This window comes from Myiozetetes cayanensis, unplaced genomic scaffold (genome assembly GCF_022539395.1).
Source record: "Myiozetetes cayanensis isolate MyiCay16 unplaced genomic scaffold, myiCay2020 scf1, whole genome shotgun sequence".
In the NCBI taxonomy this organism is placed as follows: domain Eukaryota; kingdom Metazoa; phylum Chordata; class Aves; order Passeriformes; family Tyrannidae; genus Myiozetetes; species Myiozetetes cayanensis.
Genome location: NW_026086604.1, coordinates 22,437,590 through 22,463,375, shown reverse-complemented (window position 1 = coordinate 22,463,375; position 25,786 = coordinate 22,437,590). Strand labels below are relative to the sequence as shown.

General features: G+C 38.9%; 2 protein-coding genes across 7 annotated transcripts in view; both read right to left on the bottom strand.

Moving 5' to 3' along the window:
• The window catches only part of RAD54B (RAD54 homolog B), a 63,597-nt gene that overhangs the window by 20,670 nt on the left and 17,141 nt on the right, over window positions 1-25,786 (bottom strand). For 3 of the 6 annotated variants that reach the window (XM_050316747.1, XM_050316766.1, XM_050316757.1), the window contains exon 4: window positions 2,623-2,823. The exons of 1 other annotated variant lie outside the window; for it this stretch is intronic. In XM_050316747.1, the coding sequence (XP_050172704.1) occupies window positions 2,623-2,823 (201 nt within the window). Of the gene's footprint in view, window positions 1-2,622; window positions 2,824-3,626; window positions 3,703-24,641; window positions 24,657-25,786 lie in introns of those variants that run through there. 2 more of the 6 variants (XM_050316794.1, XM_050316775.1) reach the window with 2 other exon arrangements.
• FSBP (fibrinogen silencer binding protein) lies at window positions 17,275-24,825 on the bottom strand. The gene is made up of 2 exons (XM_050316853.1): window positions 23,937-24,825; window positions 17,275-19,629 (listed from the first exon to the last, which is right to left on the bottom strand). The coding sequence occupies exons 1-2, from the start codon at window positions 24,305-24,307 to the stop codon at window positions 19,104-19,106; spliced, it is 897 nt and encodes a 298-aa protein (XP_050172810.1). The 5' UTR covers window positions 24,308-24,825; the 3' UTR covers window positions 17,275-19,103.

The window sequence follows — 25,786 nt, the reverse complement described above, 5'->3', positions numbered from 1 at the left end:
GGGCATTCTCAGAGCAGTTACATATACTATCAGTCACTACAAAATACAGCCAGAGCTGCTCCTTTCTTTTTAGATAACACTGTAGGAAAGAATGGGGGTTCCTCCTTTCAAACACTCTAGTGGTTTAAGCTCTCACATAAGAAACAGAGGACATATATAATTTATTTTCTTAACTCAGAAAGTTAATTACTTCGGAATTCTTTACCTCAACTGTTGAATTTGTGTGAGTTTGGATAAACAGGTTTCGATCCTCACTTAGGCCAAAATACAAAAAAAAGGGCATGACTATGTAGAGCAGCAGTTAAATCACTCAGCTGTGAAAAAAGAGGCAAGGCCTCCCAAGGTTTTACACATATTTTATCCAACAAACACTACATATAAAGACTGCTGGAAGCTGTTTGCAAAGCTCAGGTCTCCCACTTCTAGGAATGCGAAAGGTTGGAAGGTGAAGGTCTGGATTTGAATTCTTTTAAGAGAGAAAAATAACTGAGGTGTTTCACAGTCTAAGCAAGTGCTCAAAAATAGTCTGGTCAAAAGGAAAAGGGACTTACTTTTCTTCCTCTCCTCTAAATGTATTCAAAAAGCACACAGCGAACCTTGTTTGCTCTTGAAAGAAGAACACTTGCTTTCAGGAAAGAGCTTGAACACAAGAGAATGCACGAGCTTTCCTAAACAAGGTGCCTAGGGAGGGCATTTATGACCTCTCCTTTAATCTGCATTTTTGCTTTGTGTTATTACCTTTACATAGCTTCAGGGTGAACATACTGAATACAGGTGCATCCCTGTGCAGATCTGTGTTTGAAGAGTCTGATTCTAGGACAAGATGGGCTTTAAGGGTACTTGGAAAAAGGAAAGGCAAAAAGCAAACCCGCACAGCTCAACTGTTGATGCAGTTGCCAGAAATAACTGTAACATAAAGCAATTTACAAGAGAGCACCTCCTAAATTCTTTGTAACGCGTTATTAAGGAATTAGGACATTTGCAGAGGAGAACAGCAAGATTTCTGCCGTCTCAAAACCAAGCTATAGGCTGTGCTGGTTTTAGGTTCCCTAGCACCATCCTAGATCCAGCCCTGCTAAGCTTATGGAAAAGACTAAAATTCTTCCTTTGACTTTTTCTTTCCATTTAAAAATAACAATCCTGAATGCTCATACACATTTACTATAGAATTCTGAGTTTTAAATACAATTTTGGAAGTAAGCACCACTACTGGACCTTTCCTTCTCACTCGGTGGGCTAAGTAATTGCACAGATTTAAAACTCACACTGCTTAAATTGATCAATTTATTATTTTCTTAGAATCAATAAGCATTGAAAGCAATTCTGAATGGGCAAGTTAGCCCCAATGACATTGGTATCACTGCGTTATCTGACACCATCAAACATGGAAAGAAGAGTTCTACCAGCAAAAATCGGAATGTTCATTTTTCCATTGTGTTTGCTGCTAATTCAAGAAGACAGGACTTGAAAAAAACACAAGAACAACAGGGTGGTGGCTGATGCATTCCAGGCATTACTCTCTTTCTCTCTGCCTTTTTCAAAAACAAGCAAGTCTGTACATATATTGCTTTGCTATAAATAAATTCAAATTAACTTCTAAGTTACAGACTGATTTGCAAATCAAAAGTGCCTGGCTCACAATGTCATGTTTGTAACAAAAGAGCAGAGAAGCCATCTCAGACCTAAAATTTATCAAATTATGTTTTGTAGCAACACTGTTCAATCCTACTCCCTTACAGAATATCTTTGGCTCTGTTAGCAAAGCTAATTCTTGCTTTGCTTTCAGTAAAAAATTACTGCTTGAAGTTGACTACAGCCTATGGTTTGCAAGTCTTATTTTTAACTCTGATATCAACCCAAACTATGTCTTACAGCAGCAGCTGCTGCTAAAACTACAAGACTAAAAATTGCTACACAGTTGACTTTGGCTGGGTTGGAAAATGTTGCTGTTTGCCTGTCTTTCCAACAAAGATAATATTTTTAGCTGTTTGACTGGCTGAAAAGTAGAGATCCAACCTCTGAAATTCCCCATTGCCTCACTGCTGACTGGAACATCCACAAGGAACTTAACAGTATATTTTCCCCTAATTTTAACACCTTCACTTCCGCATTATGTGAGCAACTAAAATCAACTACTCATCCCTCATTTGGCATGTCTGTTGAATTAGGACAGCCGTTGATTTCCAGATCCTCTCTTTGGACTAGCATTTGGTGTTTCTGTGAATAATGTTATTCAGCCTGTTCCAGCCTCCCCCATGCATCTGCCCTATATATAAGAAATATAAAGCTTTCTTGCAGTCTTTCCAACCCCCACCCCCCAAAAAAAACCAAAACCAAAAAAAACCCAAAAAAACAAACAAAAAAAAACCCAAAAAACAAACAAAAAAAAAACACACAAAAAAACCCCAAAACACAAAACCTCAAACAAAACACACAAAAAAACAAACAAACAAACAAAACCCAGAAAAAAACAAACACAAAAAACCCTACTGTTTTTTCATCCCAATGGTCAACATTGGCATGGAGAACTAAATTATGTGAAGAGCTGTGTCTCCGTTACTCAAAGCACAAAGTGATTTTATGCCAGTTGCTCCCTTACACAAGTATGCAAATCTACAGTACCTCTTCCAATGTCTTTGCCTTCCATATCTTTCAGTATTACTGACTTTCCTTTTGTAATAAGAATAGCATCTCCTTCCCACTTTTTGTGCTTTTTCTTTGATGCCTTACACCACACAACACTGAAATATTTCGCAAGGCAGTCAGGTGCTTCCTGAGCTGCTTCTTCCTTTGCATTCCCTGATGTTGGCAAACTGAGCCCATCTAAAAGGGAAATAAAATAACAAAGAGTATCTCAGGTTATCTTGACAAAGCATACGGTCATTTGCATTTCAAAAAAAATCAATTACAATCTATACATTTGATCTTATATAAACAAAGCGGTGCATTTCCCGTCTGAGCCGCTTATGGTAAATTTGGACTGAGAGAGAACAGTACATCAGGACTCACCCTGAAAAAAAACCCAAACATTAAATTGTTTCAGAAAGTACGCACTTCCAGGGAAAACAGGTTACTTGGTGCATTATTAAGTAAGCTCCTGGTTTGACACATACGAGCTGAAAGGCTGGGAAAAAGTAAAAGGGAAACAACCATAGCAGAAAATGAAAGCAGGGTCCTGGTGAGATGGTGGTGGGCAAGGTTCAGGAAGCAAGGACAGGAACACAGAACTCAGGAAAGGGAACACACACAGCCAGTAATCAGATCTGGAGATAAAGTCATCCATATTAAGTGTCAGAATAACCACAAATGTAGTAATGCAAAATATTATTTCAACTCCCTTCCTGGCACCTTTGAAAAATAAATGATTGCGTAAATCTTGAAACAGACCATCTCTTGAGTTCAACTCAAATGTTATTACTGGGCTTAGATTGATTTAGATTTGTCAGCAGCTACCTAATTATAAGAGGTATGGATGTAAATATTAATAGGAAATATTTATGTTAATAAAGTTAAGAAATCATAATAGAACAGAGAGCAGCTGATTATAATATCAATTAAGAATAAACACATGCTTTCAAGAGTTAGCAATCTGAGATATGTAATGGTAAATAAGTCTACAGCATTACCTAAAGGAATATCTGTAGCATTCCTTTTCAGCACATGCACAGCTTCAAAGAGAGACCCAGACTAATTTTCATTAAAATACCCTTGCATTCTGGTTAAAAGCTTAAATCGGTTTGCTCCTTTGATTCCATCTGGGATTCAACACTATACAAATCTCTTACAGAAAAGTGCTTATGCCACAGACTAACCTTTCCAAAACTTCCAAGTGTGCTGGCATTTAAAGGAGAAGCAGCAAGAGGAAAGTTTTGTTCACAAATATGGTCCAATAGGGAAGCAGATTTACCACTTCTGCATTGGCTACATATTCTCAAAACTGCAAAATACTCATAAGTTACCTGCTTAAAACATGTGCATTTTTTCAGGCTAGCACTTACTAAAAAGGTATTATCTAAATGAAAAATGCTATATTTATTGAATACAATTTTCTTTCCAAAGCGCTCTGAAAATTGTATTGTCTGTATAGAACCCCATGCTAATACAGTGCCTAAAGCAGACAGGACTTTCCATGTGTGGATGTTTCTTTAGGGCATTAGCCAACGTCTGTAGAGTTTCATGTGGTAGATGCCCCCATGTCCAAAGAGTAATAGAGCAACTACTGAACACTGGTATGCCACAGAAGGATGAGAAAATGGAATAGAGAAGCCCTTCTCATAATGCAGGGGATTCTTTGTAGATGAACCCTGTTAAACGAGCCAAAGAACAATAATAAATCCTTGCAGTTCTGTAAAAATGTACAAAGGCTCTATTGGATCTTCAAAAATTTTAAGTGATAAGATTTAGAGAAGTGAAAGAGAGCGAGGGGAAGAGGGGAACCTGTACCTTGCTAAAAATACAAAAGACTAATTTCACTCTATAGTGAGCTTCTAATTGCAAACTGATCCGACAGATAAATACAAGGTATTTTTTTTCCCCAACTGATTCTCTTGGTTTAATCAGCAACTTCTGCCCTCGTATTAAGATTTTAAACTCTAACTGCAAGAACTGGAGATTTCATTGCAGAATATTCTTCTTCCCTCTCGAAGGATGGCCATTCACAAACAAACCTCTTTGTCTCCTCCACTGACCTCTCGCATGGGTTTGGTGACCCCTGAGATCTGTTTTATGGTCATTGCTCTTTTACTCAGGGAGTCCTGCGTGGTGTTATCTGAACCATTGGCAGATTAACTTTCAAGGCAATAACAAGTCTTCAAACTCTTTATATCCCTGCTTCATTTAAAATAATTAGAAAACCAATAATTTATAAAAAGAGCTGGAAACTGCTATCCTTTTGTATTAGTGACTTTTGCTGAAAAGGATTTTCAAAGCAACCTGCCCCCAGTGAGAAGCAAATCAGCAACAGTATTTCATAAAATACTACCATGTTCCTATGGGAAAAATGAAAAAAAAAATAGTCTCTGTAATGTTCAGATTTTTTCCCTCAATTTGTCTTCTGAATTATCATAACTTCTCTTTATAGAAATATTCAGTAACAATTTGTTTCTATGCTACATAAATTATTTTCCCTTTACCTATAACTACAGTTTAGTTTCAGATAAAAGTGTAAGGGTTTTTAATTAAACATTTTTTGTAAAAATAATTATATCCTCTCAAAATTATCTTCCATATAATTTCCTAGCATAGAAAACCTAAACCTTAGTTAACCAGCAATGCTGATTAGGTACTTTCATTCAACCTTTTTATCTTATCCGTTTGTTTGTATCAGCATCAACCCTATTTAACTTCAAAGATTTATTCCAGTGCAACAGCAGAATATTCAAATTTGATAAATACAGTGTCATGAGCTTTTCAGGAATTGAAATGAGACTGGTATGTTGCTCACAGGGACTAAGTTCAGTGTTTGATACAGGGATACAGACAGCAGCGGTTTCAGCAGAAACCCCTTGCTGCTCACTGACCTTAGACAGTACCTGAAACAGAGCTGGGTTTGCTGAGACCCTGGAAGACAAACTTCAGTTGTACATTCTGAGCTCTGCTGTTAATCAGTTTGGAGTGAAAATAATAAGTAACAGGAACTGTGCATGCACCACGGTAGAAGAACCATCACAGAGTCATGCCCACTCATTTCTCTCCCGACAAGCAAACCGCCTGGCCTGGCAGTGCGGTTTGCTTAACCACGAAGAAACCACAGCAAGCGGCAAAGTCTCTCCTCCCAGAATGGAGGGCTTGGGAACTTGAAAGACATGGTTAACAGGGCTTTGAAAAACTTCCACAAATACAGCTTTCTCTCTCTGCTTGAGAAAGCAAAGGCTTAAGTTTCAAGATATAAACCGCAGCCTAACTGATATGAGGAAAAGTTTCAGCAGCCTCAGGAAGGTGATGATTTACAGAAATCAGGACAGGATCCAGGAGAGGGGACGGGGAGCATTCCAATGGCAAACTAGTTTAACCAGTTTCTGAGGAGCAGGATTTAGAGAAAATGCATTGAATAAGTGCATTAAGTTACTCCCAATGCAGCAAGAAAGTAGCTGAATGATGAAAGACTACAGAAGTAACTCGAGTGCATTTTCAGGGGACTGTACACTGCAGCTTTTGCAGCACTGTAAGTACACACACGTTACCACAAGGAGTGAGGGACACGGTCCAGTGAGCCAGGCACTCAACACCTTGGCCTGAGGTGTGGTTTAATGGATGGCTTAACCCCATCCAGCTGCAGGTGCTGCCAAAGCCTAAGAGCTCACCTTTCCTTCCCTCTAACCCTCTGCTTCTCATCCACTAGCTGCAGGCAAGCCAGCTCAATGAATCCCTTCAGCAGCTACAGTCAATACAGGGAAGGGGTATGTGAGGTTTGGAACAAGGAGACTGGGACTCTGCCCATTCTTCTCTAGCAGCTACTGTTAGGTTGGGGTGATTTTGAAACCATGGGACCTGTCAAGTTACCCAACAGCTCCATAGTTGAACTTTCCCATTGCAACCATGTATGGCACAATGGGGAATTTTCCCTCAACTGCTCTGAATCTTCTCAATAAAAAGCAGTGTCACAGTGCAAAAATTACAACTTAAAGAAGACAGCTTTGATTCAAGATGCACTCTGTAGCACTAAGGAGTAATTAGGAAATAGAGGGAGGCAGAGCAAAAAAAATGGACCACTATAAAAGGAGATTTGGGCTTTGAATGAATCCCAGCCCAAACTCGATGGCAGTGCTCTGCTGCAGCCTCCACAGTCACTCTAAACATGTGCCATGGATCTTGCTCCATAGAGCCAGCACCAGCTCTTTCTTCTGAGCAGAGGAAGTAATCAAAAAGTTTCTTCATTAAATTAACTCATAACATTTTGAGAACAGATGTTTACATAGTAGTTAAATGTCTAGTTGCATATGAAACATCTATCTGTTAAAGACTCGTAAGATATCCCAGGAATAGTTAAAGAAATATGAGACAGAGAGCATCTTCCATCATTTGCAAAGCAACTTCAGTCTAAAGATAAAACTTAACGCTAAGCTAACATGTCAACGTATATTAGTGTTCCTCTAAGATGGAAAAATATGTAACAACTCTTCTCACAGCACTTCTGTGAGACTATTAGAAGTGCAAGTAAGAGTCGAGGTGACTTGCCCTAAACCCACAGGAATCAATGACACCTAGGATTACACCTCAGAATCACTTGATTACAACCCAGTGCTTTGTACCCCTTTCAAACACAAAATGTTTATGTAATTAAGTAATGTATTAACATATCAGCATTGTTAGCAAACTCACCTAAAGAACGACATTTCAAGCAGGAATATTTTCTTTGAAAAACACATTATTGTTTTAAATCCAAAATTATTTTTAAACAAAAACACAAATGATCAAAAAAAATTAAATATTTTTAAACTTCTGTGTCAAAGTCTCTTTATAATCTGAAAAGCCAATCAAATTAGCCTCTAGATTCCTGAACATGCAATTCTATGGGGATTTAAATTAGTAGATTTTATTTTACATAGCTAATAACTATCAGTCCATAGTACATCTTCCATGCTAGCTGTCTCAGTTTAAGCACACATATTCACACAAATGCACAATGTCCACAAAAACTGGCAATGAAAGAAAAATCACTGTTTATGAGAACAAAAATAAGAGATTAATGCAGTCATAGCCACAATAAACTTTTATTCCTTGTAGTAAGTCTACTAACTCAATACTTTGGAGAAGAATCTAAAAATCTGGAAAGAAGATAACACCTTTTTTTTTTTTTTTTGGCTGAGGTAAAACTTTTTCCACCCCTAAAAGCTCTTGGAAATAAATGCAGTTTGTACATTCTCTTAATTACCTGAGGATTACACACTGCACATGCTCTAACTGAGGCCAAGAATAGACTTCTCTGTAGTCACAGCTCTCACTGCTCAGACCAAAGCTGGGTTTCTTCCATGCGTGCCAGCAGGGAATTTTTCCTTGGCCCTCTCCTTTAGACACATCATCCCTTCTCCTAACACCAAACAGGGAAAGATGGCAGAGGGGACAAGGACATCTATGCGGAAAAGTAATTTGGGAGACAAAGCCTGAAAACAAAGATTATTGCTGGAAAGGAAGTCTGATGTTAAACCAGTAGAGAATTGACAACTGAGTAAAAGACCGTAAGTCTGAGCTGGAAGCAAAGCATGCATTGAAAGGCAAGAAACCAGACAGGGAGTGAAAAGAGTGGGAAGACAACAGATTAGGTTAGGAGGATGAGTGGGGAGAACAGTCTGGGACGGATTGGGACTGGGGTACAGTATAAGAAGCAGAGAGAGAATTAGGATTTTCTGAGCAGGAGCTGGTGCAAGAGAAACTTACTGCTCCTCATCTCTGACCCTCAAAATTCAAGGTTCACTAGAAAAAACATATGGCTGAAAGCCATCAAGGGAAATCAAGGGATGACTTGGGACAAAGAAATGAGAACAGGAAGAGATTTGGCAACGACAGGGAAAATAGAAGCAGAAAATGACAACGGAAGAAATAAAGGCAACATGGCAGCACAACATAAAAAATGGCAAACCGTTGAGTGCAGAAGGGCACTGACTGCACAAAGACATGAAGAGCACTCAGAGCAACGCAACTTCGTGGTAAACAGGGCCAACTTCTCTTCCCCCATTCTTCAATTTTTCCCCTAATTCAATTTTTAAGACTACCAAGGTAGTGTTAAAGGTAGTGAACTTAAAACTACTCTAATTGTTACACTGTTCTGTGTACCAAACCCAAGTTTGGTAGCTGCTCTACAGGTAGATAGGGCTGCAATAGGAGATTTAGGTGCAACACAAGAGATGGAGGCACTTAAGCTCCTGAACTGGCTGCGTTTGACAGATCACACCCTGCAAGAAAAACCCAAATCAATTCTGACTTTAGGACTAATAGAAGACCCAGAATCAAACAATTTCTAGGGCACAAGTCCATGAAGGCAAAGCAGGACCCAAAGCTTGAATCATCATATCACTTTCCCTGAAGTCCCTTGGATACATTTCTGCTCTTCAACCTGAAAAATTTTCAGTCTTTCAGTTTCTTTGCTGTGAGCAAACATGTGCAAAACTCACTGGGCAAAACACTGCATGCCATGATATTAATGGTCTACACTGAAGTCAGTGATCTCTTAATATAGCAATTCACTTCATAACCCCAAAGGGGAAAGATAAGATTTTCAACCTTGTCTGTCTTACATAGCTGAAAACAACAAATGATATGGAACAATCTGTTTAGAAATGTTAATTTGCTCTAAAAGCCAAAAGATTAACATCTACAACCCAGTGGTATAAAACTACGTCACCCACCCACTCACCACCCCCATGAGCCACCTTCCATTAAGTAAATAGTTTTACGGTTGTGAAGTCAAGCAGAGTTTGAAGATGTCAAAAATAACAGTGCTCCAGTGACCTGATCTGCCCCACTGTGCATATGCATTAATGATAGAGCCTTTACAGAAAGCACGCTGCACTACACTGTCATGGGACCTCTTGCTCACTTCAGTGCAGAGAACTGAACTGCTGGAAAGGCAGGAAAGATGGCAGGAAAAAAAGCTGGTGCTGCCTGTGCCATCCCTGAACTGCTTTGTTGTAAACTGCAAAAGAGGCCGAGAATGCAAGGACTGACAGTACAGTCTTGTGGTTAAATAATCTGAATGATACCTTGGAGAACTGGATTATACTTGCATGTCTTCTAGAGTTCCTCTACGGTGTAATGGAAGTCGTTTCACCCCAATTTCAGCAATAAATATTTGTCTGAGCACCTGACTTGTGATTCAGTCTCATTTGTATTAACAGTGCACACTCACGGGTGTAACTGGAAATTGTGGTTGGGAGAGATTAACTGTACGGTATAGTAAAGCACTGAGACAATGCACTGCTCGATGATTCAGTCTGCACCTTCCATAAAAATGGGGCTTTTTGGTTTTATTCTCTCTGTGCCTCAACTCCCGCTTTATCTCCTAAAAAGTGGAGATTATACCAACTTCTTATCTCACAAGGATTGTTGTGAAACGTAATTACATCTGGGAGGCACTCAGATAGTATCATGACGAGCACCAGAGGAAAAAAAATTAGCTAATTAATTCAAAATAGTTTGAATAGTGTGCTGAGAACAAGGGGTAGGTCTATAACTGAACAAAGAAGCAGAAAGAAAATACTGACTAATGACTCACTGAGTGGACACAGTCCATTCTGTGAACCAAAACTGGCAAGGAAGAGTACAGAAATACAATCCTTAATCATGTACTTAATGACTATCGCCAACACAACGTGAAAGCTGGGTTCAGGTTGTGCTATTGGCAAGTTTTTGGGTACTTGAGTTTGTAAACTTGATTTTATTTTCAGATAGGAACCTTCCATATATAATAACAGAGACGGCAGATGTGCTTAATTTGAACAAGTAGGAACAATCCTATCATCACTATTTAATGAAACACTTACCTCTTAAGGGTATCAGCTGCAGAGGAGGGAGGATGGAGAGCACATACTTTCAAAATTATAGCTCCATGGTAGAAAACTATTCTTCCTAAACCTCTCAACTGTCTAAAAATCCAACTGACTCCAGTTTTCACTGTAAAAATTTAATGAACTAAGCTGAAAGCTTCTGTCAAGTCCACAGAAATAGATGTGCAACTCCTATTATCAAAGGAAAAAGCAGCATCATTGAGAATTCTGAAAGGTTGCAGGCATCATTTGGTGCAGTGAGCCAGATCGGGTTGGTAAAACATTGGAACCATGACATCCAAATCAATTGTTTACTACACTTCTTCATGTTGCCATCCACACTGAAAGTTGTTTTGATTAATTTGTGAAGTAAAGGTTTTTTACTTCAAAAAATAAATGCAAAAGTGATATCTGAAAGTAAAATTTATTCTTGGGTTCTGTAAATATTGAATGCTGTTGCAATAAATCATAGTCTAAATGGGATATGAAAAAAATCCAAATATTTACATTACCAAAAAAGTGCAAATCACTAAGAATAGTTAATCAACTATTATACAATCACAGGCTAATTGTAACCTCAAAAAGCAGTCATTTTTGAAGCAGCTTGCAGAGACATAAGTGTGCATCTTTTTGTGTTTAAATGTTAATGGAAGGTACACGGCTAATCCCACATGTGGTACTTTGAAAATACATGGTTTGGCATTCTTTTAAGCATTTGCTATTACTTCTACCATTTTTTATAATAAATAGAACTATTTCTGTACTGCACAAAATCTCTGTTCCTAAAATGCAAAGACTTTTAGATCTGTAACAAAACGCAAGCAGGCAGAAAGGGATTTATTAAGATTATGTACCCTTCGTATTAACATCTGTTTTAGCATATATTGGAAGGAAAAACACTTTTAATGTACTGTTTGTGTTTATTAACGGTCGTCTTTGATGTCCCTGTATAAAAGAGTCCTTAAAATATAAATAATCAATAAAACTTGCGCCCACTGTCACAAGCATGAAACACAATATATTCCTATCCTAAATTATTTAAACAGGACTGTTTAAAATTTATGGCATTACCCTGGGAAGAGGCACACAAAGGATGAGTCATATTTTTTAGAATTTTCATGTGTTATGCAGCAATGATTACTTGCAGAGTGGCTGATGAAATATTTGGAAAGGAAAAGAGTAATCTTTCCAAATCAAGTTACATAACTTTGATTTACATAAGTGTAATCCATTCAGTAGTCCAAGTAATATTTATGACCCAAACACAAAAACCTAGAGCTCTAGTTGTAATTCTTACTAGGAAACCAAAACTAGAATAGGGAAGGTGAGGGAGGAAGGAAGAGAAGAAATCATCCTTGAGGAGGTAAGCAGTGTTCACTGTGCTGCCTTTGCTGGCTCTGGATGTAAGAAAACTGAATACAACTTAATTTGCATAGAAATTCCAATATAAATTAATAAGATGATTCCATACAGGGATCATTAAATTCATGATGCCTTTAACAGAGCCTACTTTGTGTCAACTCTGCCTATTTTTGGTCCTGAGCTGACCACTTACATAAGGAAACACTAGAAGACATGGAGATGTGGCAGCTTTCCATCAGCAGGCCAGCTCCACTTGCTATTCCCAAGGGACTTCTTCGACCCTTGTTGTCACTGTAAAGCCTCTGCAGGACATGGAGCTCCTTATCAACTCACCATACATGTATCTCGTTGGGTATGTATGTGCCTACAAACATATGTACATGTGCATGCTCATCAGAGAAGGATGAGATTTAGAAAAAGATTAAATTTACCTCTACTGTATTTAATCTGAAAACAATCTTTACAGATGCTTACTAGATCTTCAGAGTTAAAGTATCTGAAACTCTTAAAATGTATTTCACTTCTGGACTGTTGAAAAACATCTTTTGCACCATCTCAGGAGTTTGCTTAGGAATCACGTGTTTTCAAAACTCAACTACAGCAAATTAGCATATACAGTTATATAACAAAAACTATTCTTAAAGAAATAGATTTTATCTAGCAGAAATAATTAAAACAAACAGCAATGGCTAAATTCCCTAAATGAGCCTAATTCACTCCTTTTCTGCACACATACTGTGCAGCACTCTGAATCCCAGACTAGAAACAGTATTTTCCAAGCTATCGCTGATTTTTTTTTGCGAAAGAGCTGGGCCATTACCTATCCAGCTGGGCAGTTCAACAGCTCCTACAAACTTACTGCCCCAAAAGAAGGACAGTTGTGCTTGGGATCCTTGCTGTCATCCTCTCTGGATCTAAACAAAGTAGTTCCTTTATTGAGGCTGTCTGTTTTGTCAGTGGCAAAAATGAGGAATGTATTTTCTTGCTCTCATTCAAGGCGTTCACAGCTGAGAAGTCCTTGATCTCCTCTCAACAGCTCAATGTGCTCAGGCTGGACAGGCTCTCCTAAGAATTCAGTTATTATGGACTACATCCAAAGTGTAACAACCTTGTACTAAAAATGACCAAATTATGTGTTTGCCAATGACTTACAAATTAGACAAACTTGAATGAGGTTTTACAGGAATGGCCAAAGACCAGCTTGATGCCACATTTTGAGTACTTTCTCACAAACACAAGGAAACTGGAAGACTACAAAGGAAAGATGATCAAAACTCAGTATTTCCTAAACAGAGTTTTCTCCAGGTAATCTGTTTCACAGAAAAAAACCTGAAACATAAACAAGCACAAATGCATAGACAGAAAACACACAATATAGCCCAAGAGGAGGTAACAGCATAAAGCAGTTTGGCCAAACTGATAGTTGACGCTACTAATGTCATGTGGAAGTCCATCACAATGTACAACCTACTGCCAAAGCTTCCTTACAATGCAAGACGAACCAAACATCACCTAGGTGAAATCTGCAGAACTTACAAGTCAATTTTTTGGGGGGTAGGGGCCTTACAATGCAGTGCTAAGCAAATGCCATACCACGACAGAGAATGTGTCAATACTAATGGATACACACTGATTTTAATTCTGTATTTCCAGTACACGCCTCACATAAATGCTCTGACTTCGCAAAATTATATTCTTAATAGTATCGACAAGTGGGCTACATAAAATTTACCTGCAAACTGCTGCAGACTTATAAATTACTTTCTTTCATATAACATCGTCAGTGATTAATAACAAATACAACTTGACATTACAGAAATTTATCTCACGCAGTTGCAGGACACGAATAATGTTGTTGTAACTAACCACAGGCAGTCCCATATCCCTTCTCCCCATCCTCAAACTAGATAAACATTTTGTCCTATTGCTTCACTGTTAAACTAAAGCTGAAACAACAACAAAAAAACCAGTAATTTATAAACTGATTTACTTATTTCAAGCATGCAGAAAGTTCCAAACTTTGATATATTTCGAGAAAGCATTAGCAATATAGACAAGGATTTTACACAATAACAAAGTAAGCATAAGGCAACACACAGGCTACAGTACACAAAAAACCCCTGACATTAGCTCAGTTGGTTAGAGCGTGGTGCTAATAACACCAACGACGTGGGTTTGATCCCCATATGGGCCATTTACTTAAGAGTTGGACTTGATGATCCTTGTGGGTCCCTTCCAACTCAGAAAATTCTGTGATTTGGTGAAAATGACTGAGCCTTAAACAAACTGAGTTCTGACGTCAACTGATTTTAGAGTGGCAATATAATCCAGTGGAATTATTTTTTCACTACATGTATGCTTAATTATACTAATTATTGCAATTATCCTAACTACAGATGAAAACCAAGAGCCAAAAGGAAATGGTCAGGAAACAATTACTTCTTTAAAAAAATAAATTTAATTGCAAATGTAAAATATAAAAAATTCAGTAGCATTTTCCAAGTCTGCAGTTTTGCTGAAGAGCAAATCAAAATCATATATTATGTGGAGTAACTGCTGACTAAGTATTCAGTGATAATTATATGACATTCTTCTTGTGTAAGACAGTCAAACAAGGTGTTATGTTCACTCAGAGACATTTGAACACATCAACAAATAATTCTGTGTAATCACTAGGATAAAACAGTGTGAAATCCCACAGCATGGAAAAAGGTAGGGGCAGTGGGGAATGCCAATGCCTACAGATGGCTGAGCTTTCCATGGGTTCTCTGACCCTCATCCACCTTCCCACACACAGATCGGAACTGAGGTTTTCAACTACTTTTCCACTGAACAACTGTAGCTTTTGCAAGGAAGAGTTCACATTTTGCTGGCTAGCACTCAATGGAACTTCAGGAAATTGTACCTTTATTGTGGAGAACATTTTGCCCAGACAAACTGGATGCCCCAACCATCACTACACACAGGCAACTTGGTCAACACCAAGGCAAGCACTTTGTTTTTATCAGAGATAAAACAGATCCCAGAATGACTGAAATTTAGTCATGTGTTATATAGCCAGCTAATGACATTATTTTAACTACTGTAAATAGCACCTTTTTTTGTGCTTTTTTTTTTTTTTTTTAATCTAAGACATAGATAGCAGCATTTCTCAAATTATTTAAGACCTGGATATTTAAAACAGAATAGCAGCACAACTAGTTAGGGATACACACTGAGAAGCTACATTTAATGTATTTTAATGTTAAAAACAATCTTTTTAAAGTCTTTTTATTTTCATATGCAAAATGAAAAAGTAATCAACATCTTAGGAAAACAACACTTTATCATCTTCTTGAGTAGCCTTTTTATTACATTACTGAAGTTAAAATTCACACTGAACCATTCTAAAACAGTTTTTAAAATAAGATACAGGAAATTTTAAAAGGCAGTTTAGATAGGCAGCCTGGGTATCACAATTCCTTACTTGTTCCTCCCACTCAGAAACAACTCTCGTTATTTATAAGCAACTTCATAGCTTTGCCTATTGGAAATCAAGTGGACACAAGTCTTCCCAAAGAAGATAGTATGCAAGCTCTGGTCTATGCGTTTTCATTGTATGGGGGAAAAAATCCCAAGTCTGAAAATCTATAGAAATATATATATATATATATGAAAGAAAGGAACTTAGGCTACTGAGGTGGAAAACGTTAGAAAACAGGGGTTTAGCTAAGAGTAATCTCTCCTGGTCTTGGAGTACTCTCTCCTACCAGTTTTACTTGATAAGAATTCTGATCTAAGGAAAGCACATCCACTGAGATGATTCCACAGGAATCAAAAGCTTACAGGGGGGAAGCAGGGAGAGAAAAAAAAAAGGCAAGATAATTAGGGAGCAGCCAATGAAATTATAGACTGATCATTAGACAATTACCCAGATAGATGAAATTACACAAGATGCTATCACAATTATCACAATGTTATCATGGTTACAGCTTTTTATTCGAATCCTAAACATAAATCCGTTAGATGTTGGGAATTAAATTACTTCCAGAGCCAGTTTATTTCAGTTATCTTAGTAGAAGGACATGAACATATGGTAGAAAATTGTCCTTGCCTAAAATTACTCTGCTTGTACTATGTACATTATAAACATGCAGACACGGAATGGCACTGCCAGATGTAGTGAAGGGAGTAAGAGGATAAGAATGAGGGTGAAGGAGGGAAGGGCTTCCTACCATCCCTTTCATACACACTAACACAGTGTCATTTGATGCAACAGTAAAAATTCATAGCACTTCATGGTCCAGAAGGACCAGACACAGCTGTGGTGCATGTACCCGACATTAGGAATACATGGAAAAAAACCCAGGAACAGGCACAGAGAAGTGAGAAGTCTGACTCAGACAGATAACTTGATGCTGTAAAGCAGATGTGGAGTGAGAAAGAAATGCAGATCCACCAGCATGGAGGGTATAATAGTCAGCAACACACTCCTCTGAGAGAGCAATATAATTTCACTAAAGGAGGAAACACATCTCTAGTGAAAGGAAATAAACCACCTCACTAGTAAAGAAATGAGCAAGATTCAAGGGGACTCAAAAGACATCTCCCCCTTGCCCAAGCTCCCCAAAAACCAAAAGAAACAAAACTGAGAACAAAGCAAACAAGAAGCATGAGAGATCTCTGAACTAGAGCTGCTGCCTGAAGATAAGAATGAAAGCCTTTCCACTAACAAATGAGACAAAGTCAGAACAACCAAACATGGAAGAACACTGACCATAAGAGCACAGTTCTGACCAGGTTGGTGTATTCTATTTCTTTACTCATTTGCATTCCTCCCCTTACAATATCAGGAACATAAAAGAGACTTTGCTCTACCCAGTCCTATTTTTGCAACTACTTTGCCTGCCAGTTCAGAAAAGACTGTAAGCTTTCCAAGACTGGAAATTCCTCTGGTTCTAGTCCTCGAAATAAAAATACCATGCCAATAGAAACCCTGGAGGTCACCTCTTCATCTAGCATCAACAGAAAATATTCTTTAATCTCTGGAGCATTTTGGTGGTCAACACTGGACTGGCTGTAATTCAAAACCACTGCAAGACAATGAATTGTATGGGAATTATTTTCTGAACTATTAAAATTTTTTTCATTTGCATAATGTCTAAGAACAGAAACAAGAAATAGAAATTAATTCCTTACCACTGGAAAACAGAATTCTGATTTTCAACTAAAAGAATAAGATCAGACATTTCCAAATTACAAGATGAGGGCAGGTAATTCAGTGCTGTTTCCCATTTCTGAGAAGTAGAACAAATAAAATCCTTATTTATTTATTAAAGGCAGCATTTTGATTCTTGTGAACTCAAGGAAGTCAATGTCTCATTGAAATGTTGCCACCTACACAAAAACAGATCAATGTCCTTGAACTAAAAAATACAGCAGAAAGCCAAGAACTGTACAGAAACAACGACCAGTTATCCAGGCACCATAATTTTCACTGCATACAAGAATTCCCAAGGCACTTACAGTGTTCTCTTCTCTAGAAAACAAATGAAAAAGTATTGGGGAACTCCATATTGCCAACATCTGTTTTCACTGTTCTGTATTTTTCCTCAGTTTGTAAACAAAAGACTCGTTTCCTCAACTTTTCCTACCTATAACCTGTTAAAGTTATCCTGGGCCCTGACAGTCAAGATCAAGCCTCTTGTCTACTATCACAAAATTTAACTACAATTCTTGAAGCTCCACTAGCCCCTCAGTTAAACTCACATTCTCCCAGTCTTCATAGTTTTCAATAAGCACCTATCCCCGTGGCTACAAAGGTAACCTGGTTCACTCAGAAGACACATGAGGAGCTTACCTCATTCAGAATCTGCTGATGCAGATCAGTGCCTCATGCTTGTATGCTGAGGTTCTGTGGGTGTGGAGAAGGAAGCAAATTTGGGAAAACACTGGTGAGGGGAGCAAGGAAGAAACAGCCTCCTCCTTCCTATTGCTTTTGTTCACTGTTGTTGGGGCCCTCTGAGATGCGAGGTACAGGAGGAATTACATCTCCTTTGTTCTCTCTTTTTTCTTGATCCTGCGCTTCATTTCCTTTTCTTGTGCTAAAGGTTAGAGGAAGGGGAAAGTATTGTTATGGGGAATAAGGAGCCAGAGGTCTAAGGCAGTTGTGGATCCATTCATAACAGGCAGGACTTAGAATTATGAAGAAATGAATCATCTGGGACTGATGTTTTCCAGATATTTTTTTTCCAGTTATAAACGTTGATCACAACTACAGAGGAAACAGCTGCTGCTAGGACAGACAGAAGAATCAATTTTATTTTTATTTGAGGCTTTTTATTTGAAACTAATCGAAAGATCAGAACAACAGCATCTATAAAAGGTACCCAGAATAACACAGAATCCTGTTGATTTCAAGTCACATGTTACTTACATACAGAAATGATTTCTTTTCAGTAGCTTATAGTCCTAGTGATACTGATCAAAGGCACCTGCAACTGTCTTGGTTGCACATGCACTGTAGTCATTATGCATGCAAAAGAGGAAATCAGACATTTATGTGGTTGATCACCAGCATAATTACTATAACTGAATATACGATCATGGTAACTGTACACACAAATTACACATGCATGCAGTTTTAAAAACCAAGTGTTGCATTCATTGTCTCTATTTTTATAATATCCTGTGGAAACACTCCTCCACTGGAAACAATTAAAAAGTATTAACTTTTAAAAATATGTACATTTATTCAACTGTCTACTGAACATTAAAAAAATATAACAATCCAGTCATTTTGTTTTCCAAGCTGATATGTCAGCAAAATCCCACCACTGTTGTAAGATTTACCAACTTGAAAAAGACATTTAAACATAACCTCTTATTTCTCCTTCTTATATGTATTTATTAACCTGTAACTTCATCAAGATAGTAAAGGTGATTATTTGAAAAAATAATGCATATGAACAAAATTTTAACAAGACCTGACTAAATTTCATTAGCTCATCACTACTCCAATAGAGATAAGTGGAAATATTTTAAAAGTTTGGATTTTTATCAATCTAAACACTTAAATGTACAGGATTTGACTATTTTAGACCAGAAGAGTTGGTGCATTCAAACGTATACGAGGTATTTTTCTAAGGTACATAAACAACAACATGGAAAATATGCTTTCATGTCTCAAGCCCAGATTTTGATCCATCCATATTAACATAAGAAACAATTCTGCATTTATTATTAAGAATATCAAAGAATATGACAGAAGTAATAAAATATTTAGATATTGCTGTATTCTGGTAGATCACGCCGTAGTCGTATTGCCTTCAGCTTCTCTACTTTGATTTTTGTTCGCAACAGTTCTTCTTCCAGTTGCTGCTTTCTTTTCAAACCATCCCTTTTTTCCTGGACATAAAGACCAATTTTTCTTTGGTTTTCTAATATTATCTGATGCTCTTCTTTCAGCATTTGTAACATCTGTGGGTCATAACCACACATTGGTCTAAAGCGGTCTCCAACCTCAAGCCTAAAAAACTCATCTCTTCTTGGTACGGGGGATGGAGACATCATCACTCTCATATCAACTGAAGATACTGATGTTGAAGGAGACCTTTCCATAATATGCACCAGCTGGTGTTCTTCCTCTTGTTCTAAGTTCTCATTTTGCTGTGAGTCTATAATCAAAGAAGGAGGAGGTTTGACATCCTCTTCCGACTGCAAGTCCATCATGACTGTCGCAGGATGGTGATCCAACATTGCCTGTGGTGAACTGGTACCAGCAATTGTTTCTTTATCGATACTAGCACTAGAACACATAAAATCATATTTAAATAATCCATTAAAAACTATTTGGAAAGGCATAGCTGTAAGTAACCAAAACTTCATTTGAATACTACTCTGCTATCTATGCCTGGGACCCTCTACTTCATTGCCTGAACACCACCTGTATCCCTTTTTCTTTCCACCACACAGCCACATCACAGTCAGAATCTATTGCTATAAAGGCAGTACAGCCAATAGAGAACTCCCCTTGGGAGGCCCTTCTGGCACTGGAGAAGCAAGGAAGGCTAGTAGTGACAAATGAAAAGATAAAAAACCCATGCAGCAAGTCATGAAAGTAACACAGGAAAGAGTTATATAATATATAACATGATTTTACAAGGAGATTGAGATTGAGTGAAGAGAAATATTTTCATCTCACAAACTTCATAATCTCCCCCGTTCTAATGTGCTCCCTCTTTCTGACCCATGCACCCAAGTATTTGGGTTTTTTTAAAAGGTACAATAATCACTAAATGGAATTATACAAAGAGTCATGGGAGAAGAAACCAGAGCCCAAATGATGACTTTGCCAGTCAATTTGGGAATCAAGCTAATCCTTGCTCCTTCTCTTTGAATTGGCAATCTTAATGTTTTTCTGAAACTTCAAGAGAAGACACTGCAGGGTTTCCATTAAGAAAGCCTATGGCTCTGTGCATTTCCTTTCGAAAGAACAACGCCCACTTTACTCATCTGTCTTTGTGTAAATCCCTGAGTCAGCAGCATCTCAAATCATGATTTGACATTGCATTGGCTTTGACGATAATAATGGTTCAAGCTGTTCCTGACACTTCTCTACCATCAGTTGTGCTTGAAACCCTACACGTCTGCACATCACTCCTTTATTCAGGTAATGCTTTTTTAAGCCAGATCAGCCTCTTGATCTGTTACAGTACAGATCTGCAAAGAATAAATACTTGCAGCATGACTGGGAAGGCAGTATAGTGTAACATGGGAACAGGAATATATTAACTTGGTATTGACAGTGAAGCCAGTGCACCCTCATGGCCATGGCTGTCTAAAACAGGGTCTACAACTGGTGGTTGCAGATTTGAGACACTTCCCAACCCTTTGAAAACTAGGCAGCCACTATAGCAGTTAAAGGCAGTGAGTGGATCCATGATTAACAGAATATTCACGGATGCTCCCCAACACAAGGACCCAAGTTGCTATTAATTTGGGAGGGTGGAAAGGGATTTTTTTTTCACTTTTTAAATGTCTTGAAAGCCCTACAATCCATGCACTATCTGATTATTAAAACATTGTCCTGGTTAGTAATAGATTGGGTTCAAATTCCCATAAGCAAGAAGAAATGTAATTTGTACTACCTATTCTCATGTAAATGCCTCCTTAATAAAAAGGCGGCATGATCATAACTTTGGATATCCCATAGTCTTCAAAACTCTTGGTGTAAAAGAAACAAGCAGTCATGGTTGCAATTTCCAAAGGACCCTGACTAGCCTGCCATCCATTAACATGAAAATACTAGATTCAATGCTAGAATTCATGCTAGAATAAAAGCATGAAAGCTTCTCAATAATCAGTTGTAAAAAAGCTCATCAGAGTCAGAGCAATGTATTTTCAAAAAATTAAGCTGTCAACCACACAAACTATTTTAACTGAAGATTCTTTTAAAAAACCCTGAAAACAGTCCATCTGAAGCAGGTATTGAAAACTGACCTTTCCTTAATCCCCCAAACAAAATGCCAAGATAATCTTAATTCTATTGCCTGTTACCTGAACTGCCTATGGAGTATCAATTTTATCCCCTTACTGCCTCTTCCTCATGCCACAAAGCTTCACCTTTCCCTATATACTTCTTTTTCACATTCCTTTTATTCCTCTCATTGAGCATCGGAAGAATTATTCTGAACACAAATTTTCACTTTTTTTTTCCCCAGTGCTGACTTTAATTCCGGGTTTCCTCCCTCTTCCCAACTGCAGCTTCTAATACAGCTTCCCTCCTTCTTATTTGCTGGCTCCCAGCCAGCTTCTAGCCTGAGAAAATAGGAAACAACCAGCAGGAGAAGCAGGTCATTCTGACAAAAGGAAACGGAGAGAGAGCAGAAAGAGAAAGTGAGAGAGGTTAAATAGAAGAAAGGTAAGATTTAGTCTAACATAGACTAGAACCTCTAAGCAGTGAAAAAAATCCATCTCTCAAAGTGTAATTCACACAGAACTAAAACATTACCAAATCTTCAGGTAACTCTGATGAGGCTTTTTTTTTTCCCCCTTAGTCAGCCTCTTAAGAGGAAAACAATTAGACAGCAAAGAGAGAAAGAAGGAATTGAGAAACAAAAGAGCTGCCTGTATGGTGGTTACTAATGTTGTTTCTGACAACTTGACTGAAAGAAAGACAAACAACAGTTACCACAATTGGGGCATGGTGTTTATAACCCTGCAGGCACCCATGATTCACCAGGTTTTGTTTCATCACAGTGAGCTAGAAATTGCTTAAACGTGCGATTAAGAATTTGGACTCATTTTTAGTTGTATTTCCCTCCTACAAAACCTAAACCACATCCCGGTGAGTTAAAACCCAATACAGGGTTTATAAAATTAGGGTAAAATGCAACTCAGAGTTAAAAATAGAAGTATCAAGCAATGATCTATTTGGGCAGGAAAAAAAAAAATCTTTTAAATTATATTCTTTTCTTTCAGCACACAGTGTAGTGGTTGTTCCTAAGATGAACCATTTTGGGTAAGCAGTAATCAAGTCAATGTTCCCAGACCCATAAAGAACTGCAAAAAATGTTTAAATTATAGGAGACAAACTAGGGAGATCATTAGCTCTTAATCATTCACTAAAAGCGTCAGTGCTTTTTATAAGCCGATCTACAAACCAAAGTTCTCACACTATTTTTTCTCTCCCCTCCTTACAAAAGTTGGTAGTCAAGACACTGCAACCTTTATTAGCGCAATTAAAAGCCTCGTTTTGTTCCAGAGAATTCTTTGGAATGGTTCCTCCAGGGGCATTCACCAGGAGCAGCAGCACAGCCCAGTTGCTTTAGACTTCTTTACGCAAAGGACCCACAACAGCATATTTTTAGAGCATCTGGCATGTTGGGATTTAGACAATTGTTACCATTCAGTTCAACCAGTGGCACCATGAGTCCAATTCAGCGAGTGTGCGCATGCCAGCTTTTCTTAGAGTGTTACGCTGCTGCACCCACTGTCAGCACATCTGATTAAAATACGGAAAGTTTGCTTCCCATTAATCTGCTTGGGAAAATAAGAAAAATCAGAGCTTTCTCAAGGTTGCTGGGGAGTTATGTGACTCCCCACCCTGCCCCCCCCAGCTTAGTTTTTGTATCTGCAGGAACCAAAACCTGACCCAGGCATTTTTTGATCCCTCAAGGACCAATACAGAACCAGCAGAGTGTTGCAAGTCAGATATGAGGGGCATTAGCCAGCTGTGGGAGAAAGCCTGAACGCTGCCTGCCTGTATTATGTCTGGCTCAAATCTAGACAGTGTGTCTCACTTTACTGAGCAGTAAAAAAAAAAAAAAAAAAAAAAAAAAAACCTACCAAAAAAAAAAAGAAAAGAAAAAAAGAAAAAAAGAAAACTTCTAGTGCTGTACCTCTTAGTTTCTATCTAAACTACCTCATGTAAGACACAGAACTGCTTGGAGTTAAGACTTCAGTTAGCTTTGCTCCAGCTTCAGGGAACCACCGTCAATGCAAGAAAAGTATAATTTAAAAAAACATCTGCACTCACAAAGGCACTGCAGTGTGGAGGCTTTTTTTTTTTTTTAAAGGGTTGGAATCAGCTAAAATGTAACATGCAAACACCAGAGTACATGAAAGAAAAAAGATGTGTGAGTGAGGTTTCTTAGATCTGTGAACTAACTTTATTAAATATCCTATATAAACTGCTAACAGTTCCATATGTTGCAAAATGACTGCAGTATTACCTTAAATGGAGGAGAATAGCCATCACTTTGCTAGTGTTTGAATAATCTGCCTATTAAAAGGTAGGGGAGGGGTAGAGGTTGGAGCTACTATTTCCCTTTGATTCTCTCTTAACCCTCACTTTCCAGAGTATGACAAAGACTCTGAAACAAGCTTTGAAAGAGAGCTGAACAAAAAAACAAAAAAAAAGAATGCAGTGCTAAGTCACCATAAAGCTTCCCATAAAACAAAAGCAGTATTATTTTTGTCATTGTTCCCCATTTGGGAATTTTCTCTGATAAACATTTCCTCTAGGAGCCTGAGCATAAGCATAAGCGTTACACAGTAGATAGGAGGCGCCATAATTTTCATTCAGTAACAAAATAAAAAGAATTGTCTCACCTTTGAACACCGCTCCTGTCTCTTAAACACACATTGGAAATCTGTGGAATCATCTCCACAACTTTCTTGGTTGGCTCGGAAATGCTGCTTTGACAATCTGAGTGAGTCTCCTTTTGCTGCAATAGCTCCTGTTTGGCATATTCTTTGAGCCTCTTGTACAGCGTGCGCAGGCCCTGTGCAGTACGAGGAGGGCGATCTACTCCGATGGCATTGTAGTTATCAGCTATGATATCCCAGCATTTGTTTTTTTCCACTATTACAGAATGCTTATTGGTATGTTCCTCGAGAATTTTAACGTACGGCTTCACGAGTTTTAGCAAATCGAGCTTTTCAGATAAGGTAAAATTAGAAGATCTGGCCTTCCCAACCATTGTTACCTTTGAATTAAGGAAGCCGTTCCTGGAGCCACCATGCAGTCCCTAGCTCTGCTCAGCTCTTTTTCACAAACAGAAAAAGATCAGGCTTAACTAGGCTAGTCTCATTTAGGCCCACGCCTACAAGGGAGGGTTTATTAAAATTCCTTCAGCTTAAGCTGACGCAGGTTCAGGAAATCTGCTTAAGCCAAGCCTGACCTACATAAGGCTTCAGACTGAAGAAGGCGAGAAGAAACAAGCAAAATACACTTTTGTATGAAGAGAGCAGACATACGCAGGATTTAGAAACATAAAGGTTTAAAGATTAGCACGTTACCCAGCTAAAAATTACCTAATTTAGCTTGAGTAACAAGCTCTGACACATCTCCCCAGCTCCCTCACACGTATCTCAAACTGAAACCCTGCTGGAGATGATTTTACGTGTAAAACGACGTCCCCCAAAAAAGCAACAATTGCTTTGTGCGAGGCTCGGCGCGTTACGGGGCGCGGGAGGCGAGAGGCGGCGGCGTGTGGAGAGAGCCCCGGCAGAGCCCCCGGCGCCATTTGCATAGAGCTGGTCCTGCTGTCAGTCACCGCGGGGCGGCATCTCCCCCAGCCGGCTGGTTACGCTCGGGCTTCGCCGCAAAGCTCGGCTTCTCCCGGCTGCACTTGGCAGCCGGCGACAGCCACCGACACGGGGGCTTCTTAAAGAGCCCGCTGCGCTCCCCGGCCGGGCTCTGGCACCGGCGGGAGCGGCACGAACGCCCCGCTGCGAGGGGGCCCCGAGCGCCGCCGCGCCGGCCCTGAGGCGGCTCCCGGCGAGCCCCGGCCCGCGGCATCGCCCCTCGGCCGCGGGCTGCCAGGAGGCACAAGGGCTGCGGCCGAGCCGTGACGGATTCACCGAGTGCCTTACAGCGTGAGGGTACCGGGGTTTTCCAGTATCCACCAGCAGACAAACGACTTCTATTATAACACATCCAGGCATTCTTTCAGGATACAAAAAAACCTTATTTTTGTTAGCAAGACGTGCCTGCATTCCTAATGTCTGCCCTGCTCAACAACGTATCACCTTAAGCCAAGTCTTCACATAATAACGCATGCAAGGCTTTACATTTGTGTGGTCTAAACTAAATCAACAAATGAGAGAAAGAGAAAAACCTGCAGACGGAAGGAGAGGTGCTCTCAAACACAAAAAGCAAAAACTAAGTTTGAAAAATTACGTAGTCCACTGAAAGAGTCCGGAGGGTGGAAACAAACACCATTTGAGATAGTGGCAACAGCTTCCTAAGCTTAACATGTTCAGCCTTGAAAACAAGGGAGCCTAGAAGCAGGGTGGAGGGGTGGGGGGAGAGGGGGGGAAGGAAAGAGAACTAATTATATAGCTTGAAATATCCTAAGGCTATAAAGATCTAGGTATAAACTTGTTTGCTCTAAGGGGAGAAAACCCAAAGTAGACACAAGCCGCATTCAAAACAAGAAATTCACATTAAACAAAAG

What these genes read in the sequence shown, in the direction of transcription:
- FSBP (XM_050316853.1), bottom strand. Translation starts at nt 24,307, where the DNA reads ATGGTTGGGAAGGCCAGATCTTCTAATTTTACCTTATCTGAAAAGCTC. An exon ending in GACAGGAGCGGTGTTCAAAG is followed by an intron (nt 19,630 to 23,936) that starts GTGAGACAATTC and finishes TATGTGTTCTAG; the next exon opens with TGCTAGTATCGATAAAGAAA.